This window comes from Echinococcus granulosus (assembly GCF_000524195.1).
Source record: "Echinococcus granulosus chromosome Unknown EG_S00013, whole genome shotgun sequence".
NCBI lineage: Eukaryota > Metazoa > Platyhelminthes > Cestoda > Cyclophyllidea > Taeniidae > Echinococcus > Echinococcus granulosus.
Window position 1 is genome coordinate 375,590 of NW_020170393.1, and position 6,604 is coordinate 382,193.

Below are 6,604 nucleotides of genomic sequence, written 5' to 3' on the forward strand. Positions count from 1 at the left end.
ATGGAGCCGGCAATCATTTCAGTCGCATTCCAAACCGAAGTGTTGAGGGTAACGGGAGAACGACCGCACTGTGCAGTTGAGGTCATGCGGAAACGTCGAAAAGTAGGTCCGATTAATGTCCAACATGCGATACAATCATATCAGTGGAATACGGACCAAGAGTCAATAAACTTCTTCCTGTTTCCCAATTAATTCATTATTCTGTACTTTAAAGATTATCTTTTTTACAGCCTGTTTCATTACAAACCTATTTCTTCCAATATAAAAATTTCCTAATAAAACCAAGTTTTCGATGTCTTGAAAATTGCAGTTTCACAAGGACGAATCCTTCGCCCGCCAGTCAGTAAACAAATGTAGTCATCGGATGAAATTAATAAAAGTAGATCGGCTCTTAAACTGGTGGCCTTGTTGATATTTTGCTAATTCAAGATAGAATCATCTATCCTGGGCATTGACGGTGCTGAGAATCTAAACCCTGGTCATCCTAACCTTCCAGTATCTCTTTCAAGATGCTTTCAACAAATTTGGTCGCTAAAACGGATTCCAAGCTACCAAGCCTCGGATTAACGAACCCTTGTGAGAATATTTAAAGGCATACACACACTACTCGGCGTACATTTGTTAATTCAACTTTTGTAGCAATTTAATGTTGAAGTAGGCTTGAGGATTTTCCGGCTTATGGAATTGCTTAGCCAGGGAAAAAATTTTGTGTTCGCAGAAAAAAGTCACGAACAAGCTGTGCTGCTGGTTTTGATTACAAAATAAGCGCTGTGAGATCCAAGTAAAGAAAAAAATAATCAAAGTCTACTTTCTGGTGTAACCATTTAAGAGGCCAAATTGGGATGGCAAATAAGTCCTTCCGACATGGAGGAGCGTAACTCTCAGAAATCCAAGCCGAAGAAAACTACATGAACTTGGTAGCTTAGAATAATCATTTCCTGGACTATAAACTTCTTCTGCTCTTTTTGCATCATTTAACGGCACAATTGTATGACGTTTCCATCGCGATTAAAAATTCTCATTTCGGCGACGGTTGATGGGCTTGACATCACAAAGAGCCACTCAAAAAGCAAAGAAAATGTAAACTAGGGTACCTTCTAAAATAAGAAGACTACAAGTTAGCATTTTGGGAAGGCCAAGAAGATGTAAAGGAATGGGAAAATATGGTTTTAGTGGTTTGTTTTCCAAAGTCCTTTAACAATACAACATTTCATACGAAAAGGCTTTCGTATTGTTTGAATTTCGTGTAAACGAACTTTAAAGATCGCGTATCTTGTGTCTGTGATGTCAAAGTTGGATGCAAACAACAACATGAAGTTAACTTGAAAGTAAAACATGCCTGCAAGTGAATTTGAACTTATAAAATCCATGCTGCCTTTTAATATGCGACCGAAAATGCATAAAATTATCGCAATTAAATTATTCTCTATACTGTTTAGTAAAAATTTTCTAGGTTTCTCTGTCCCATTTAAAAGTATTTCAATTTGTACATTCCCAGACTTTAGACATTTATAGGTGAACTCCCGACTCTGATGTCGCATCTGCTTTAATACCCTGGAGTCTTCAGAGAGTCCCGAAATGTCCTGCACCCAAGCACAATCCATTCCCTAATTCACGCATAAAAACATTAATAATGCTTCACAACATGTAGGCTTCATTACTAAATTGGTCCTGTCCCATTGTATTGTTTTGGCGACATAGCGACTGAGCACTCAGTTGGCCACCGCCTACGGAGGCGCCTGTGGCCGGATGCCTAATGGAAGGGGACTAAGCCAGGGCGTTGAAATGCACCAGGTTCGTGGGCCGAAATCCTACTTGTGAGATCTAAACACACACGCTATGGCTAAGCTTCTAAATACTGATTTCACCTGCCTTTGCTACAGTAGCAAAACGAAAAGTTCTGCTATTTTCACTTTCTAAATTCCTTTCCATTGGCATTATGAAATGGGTGCCTGTACAGTATAAACTCATTCATGCATTGCAGGAAAAGGCTAATATTGTTGACCAGTTCTGTGTGGAATGAAGAGCAAAGAAGTACATTTATTTCAACTATTTTACTCATATTTAAATACACAACTAATCGGCATCCAATTTTCGGAAAGCACAAAAAAGGCTCTTTTGTCACACAAAAAGGCATGAGTTGAAATATAGCGGAATCATAAAAAGGCGTTTTTAGTAGTACTACTCTCTAGATCCATGAAAATGTGCTATATTTATTCTTTTGAAACAAAGTCTCGCTCCTGCAGCCAAAAGTGCTAAATTGTAGGCTTCACTGATAATTAATATAACACTTTTATGATCATAAATGTCCTGGCCATCGCACTTATTGTGTTCCTTTTAAGGCAAGTTATCTAGAGCCAGTAGTGGGATTTTTCACCTGATGGATCAAGTGAAGATGAAGAGATAGGAGACTTACCGTTTGAGAAGTATGTCATACTCGTCCGAGGTGCTCTCTAACCAACTGCGCACTTGTTTTTCCACCGGTTCTCTAACCGAGAAAGGGGGTATGGCAGAGGCGACAGTAGTGGTGGTAGACACAGGCAAAGGGTTGGGGGCGTCAATTTGCTCATGAGATCGCCCTGTCTCCCTCTCCACCTCTCTTTTCCAGTCTCCAATCTCTGGGGTAATCCGTAAGGGCGCTGTCGGGTGATGTTTCGTGATCTGTGGCGCTTGAGGCGGCGGTGGATAGGTCTGGTCCATAGAATTCTGACCCGCTTGTGAGGTGGAGCTTATACGCCTCGCGTGCAACCTCTTAATGTGGACTAAAAGAGATTGCCTAATGGTGCAAAAGTTTCCAACATCATTGTCAAATTATGCCTGAAATAGATGAGGGCTCTAAAGGATCGCCATGGCTTTTGTGCTTAGAAATTGAGCAAATTAGGGTAAAGGGGTGAGTCTCTCAGTGAATAAAATATCTTGACAATAATGTTGTTACACTGATTGCAAAAGAGTTGGACGTGTATCTCCCTTACTGGGTGCGAACAGGTCTGTGAAAATGCAGCGGTCCTAATATTCACGAGTTGCTTCTACAAATCCTCCGAAATAAATAATTCATTCACTTTTCTTCTTTTCAGCAGCTTTAATTTACAAACCAAAAGTGAGGGTATAATTAGAACGGAAGAGCTGCTTAAGTCTAAGCCTCTACATTGAGTAAACTCCTTTTTACCCGGAGAATGTCATTCAGTAAGATGGATTATGGGTGCTACCGTAATTAAAACAGATTAGATTGTCCCAGAAGCCCTAACGATCTGTTTGAGGCTGTAACTCGGCGACTCTCGGTAACTGCTTGCATTTCAACGTAATGAAAAAAAGTAGCCTTAATGTAAAGGATGACTGAACGTAAGGTGTGAAAAGTTCCTACAGGTTTTCACGACAAAGGGGAGTTTTGAATTCCTGCTTGTAGCACATGTCAGATGTTGGTGATCTTCCTGATGAGTATAAACAATCGCTGTGGGTCTAAACACTCTCATCTAATAGTTGTTTTCTATCTTCTACCTAGTCGGCTAAGCAAGGGTGATGTGAAATGCAAATAACATCAATCAGGCGCAAAAAGTTCCGTCTTTCTTGTAGTTGATGGAGGAAGAGAAATCAAATGTTAACTATACCGCTAAACGACCACGTTATAGCACCCCATATTAACCACTTTCAAGAAAAGCCTTGTCTCCATAGGTAATCTAAAATATCGGTCCTTTTGCTTAATAATGCGTGCCAAATTTCGCTAAAACTTCTGTGGATACGTGCCTTTGGGTATCTTTAATATTTCAAGCGTCGGGCGCATTTCGAGGCAAGCTGAGATGTGGTCTTGGCAGGATTTGAAAGGGCTGGGACATAATTATTCAAGCTTATCGGATACAGTCTTTGATCAATGTTTAATATTTTTAAAAGAAGGAAAAAAATTAACGCCGTTCTATTTTTGTTACCGGCGCAGCTTTATGGGAGACGGAAACGTCACCAACGCTATAGCACCTTCGCATACATCAAAGATAAGATGGGGGCAGGAGAGAGGAGAAAAAAAGTCTGCTAAAGTAAAAGTTGGCTTTTTAGGTTTTAATACTAAAATATTGTAGGCAAATGATGGGAAGTTGTGATTTATAAAGGCGTTAAAAGAGTAGCCTTTGTTACCTGTTCGTGTTGGTGGTTGATTCGGCAGGGGTAGGACCAACTTCTGATCACTATCGTTTGGTCCCGATTTTGTTTCCCCAGCATCTATTTTTTCTTCAGTCCAGTTCCTTTAAATAGCGAAAAGCCACAATCACATTAGCTGTTTAACATTACAATACAGGAAGTAGAGGAATTTCAACTTATAAAAAGAGAAATAACCGGAGTATGTCAATTTGATTCAATTTAACTCCGATGCGCTATCATCTACATCAAAAGCAGGCAAGCATTCACTGAGATATAATTATGGGTTTGTAACCGATTAGGGTATTTAGCGTTCTCTTTCGCAAAATTAGTAAGAAAATTCCTGATGCCAACACGCATTTGAATAGCTTTTGCTCAGTTAGAGTTTGGTTTGTTCGGAGGTTACCGCTCATCTGCATTCAATTGCATTTCCATAATTCGAATCGCCGTATAGGTCTAAGGAGAGCGCAAGCTTTTGCTAAATTTCTCCTGTATTTTCGCTTGGAATAAGTGATGAGTAGATTGCGCTGAAGAGTTGCGACTTGGTCAATCGGAGCTCAATGCGGAATTTGTAAACTAGTGACAGTATGAAGACTTTCCAAAAGCGTTTGAAATTCTCATTACTTCTGTCTTTAGTTAATACTATTAATTGCTCCCGTTATTAAGTGGATTAGAGTCAAATGAGTGTTTGCTTCTGTCTATGCGCTTTCAAATTGTTCGAAGCACTAAACTTCATCTTTCGTAGTTCCGGGTGCAAAGGAAAAACAACATGGGATAGCAACTAAATTTTTTACCTTTAAGTGTGATCAGCTATCTCTCCGTCTTTATTTACTTTCACCTAAAATTGTCATCTGCCTGCGTTTTATGTACTGCAGACAAATTCACTAGGGCACTAACTACCACGGCGTTTTCAAAGAAATAGGCGGGCGCAACTACCCAGAGGTGACCACATCCATTGAGGCGTCCATGTCGTAGATCCTTTGTCGTCGAAGCAGCTTCCTTTTCTGCTTCAGGAGGAGGTGATCAGTAACTTCTCCAGGCATTGTTTCCTCCTTTAAATACCATAAAAATTTCTCAGACCTCTTCATAAAAAGTGTCTTAACTCAACCAGCTCACAAAAATAGTTTTTATTATCTCGAAAATGAGCTTTTATTACCTTGGAGGTTAACTGTTATTTGTATGTGTTCTAACCTGACGTTTTGTCTTTGAAAATAAACTACTACTAGGAGTCGGTCCTTTAAGTACCGCCAGGTCGGTGTGATGATGTGGCATTAATCAGTGGGAAAATGGTAGTTCTAGCTGACTTTGTAAAGGTTCCTAAATTCAATGCTCCCACCTTGAGTCCAAAAGTAAAGGCAGGAACGAAGGAAATCAAGTGTCAAACCCATGTGTGCCAGTTCCTCAGATTTGGCAGTTGGTACCTTTTGAGAATTCAACAGTTACTGTGAGATAGTGTTTTACCTGATTAAGGCTATCCCTTCCTACTTAAACCCTCTTCACTAACAGGCTTAGTCCTCTGGCTCACATTGAAAGGACTTTGGGGGTGAGCGTGATGGAGTCAGACAATCACTTCCATTGAATTAATGGATATTTTATGAATGGGTATAGTAATATCTTTTAATGGTTGTTTACCATGGTGATGAATTATGTACCAAGATTTCGCTAGTGCTTCTGCCGCTCTGGTCGTCGATTTTGAAACACAACTTGCGATTGCATGACAACAAGACGAAATAATCTAAAAGTGGGGATTTCACCGGACAGAAGGAAGTAAAATTTTTCATTAAAGAATTTCTCCTCGTAAGAAAAACATCTAAGCTGTGTAGTCATGACAAGTACTTTATCACACCTTAGCCGCGATTCCTCACTGTATTGAGGCAATACATGGCCAAAGTGAAGTTTATTGCTTAGATTAAAAACTGAAGGTTTTTTATCACCGTTTTAATCAAGCTTTATGACTTTAAGCCATTCAAAAGTTCACAGCGAACTATTCACGATTTCTCTAGCTAATCTCAACTGGCTAGTGTATAATGAATTCAGTCTGATGAGTAGCGAATACCTCCACTTCCGAAGTTTCTAGACCTCCCTGTTCGTTTAGCGTGTCGTTATCAACATCATTGCCATCCACAGGTGGCAGAGACGAGAGGGTGTCAGAGGGTCCCATCGAGGGGTCTCGGCGGCTCAGTGTGCCACGAACCAGCCAGCCAAGGACACTGCCGGAACCGGGCCTGATCTCCTCAACTCCACGCTCACCACCATGGTGGCGTTTCTTGCGCTTCAGGGTGGACGTGGGTGTGGGCGTGGCCGTGGAGGTCGGACTGGTGGTACCCTCCAGGTCGGGGCAAGAGAAGCCCAGATCAAGGCGCGCCAGGTTTCGCGCCACTCGGTACAGCGTGCGTTGCATAAAGGGACAGCAGGTGCGTTGGCGGGGCATTTTTGCCTTCGTCACTAGGTACTCAAAGCAGTAGCTGTTTCGTGTCTGCAT

General features: G+C 41.0%; 1 protein-coding gene across 1 annotated transcript; it reads right to left on the reverse strand. All coding sequences in view use genetic code 11, as the record gives it.

The window, feature by feature from the left end:
- Nucleotides 1–1,638: 1,638 nt before the first annotated feature.
- EGR_02756 (hypothetical protein) lies at nt 1,639–6,604 on the reverse strand (the record flags this gene model as incomplete). The annotated part of the gene is made up of 5 exons (XM_024492005.1): nt 1,639–1,753; nt 2,417–2,762; nt 4,123–4,229; nt 5,059–5,174; nt 6,179–6,604. 5 exons carry the CDS (start codon nt 6,602–6,604, stop codon nt 1,639–1,641), a joined length of 1,110 nt encoding a protein of 369 aa, XP_024353499.1.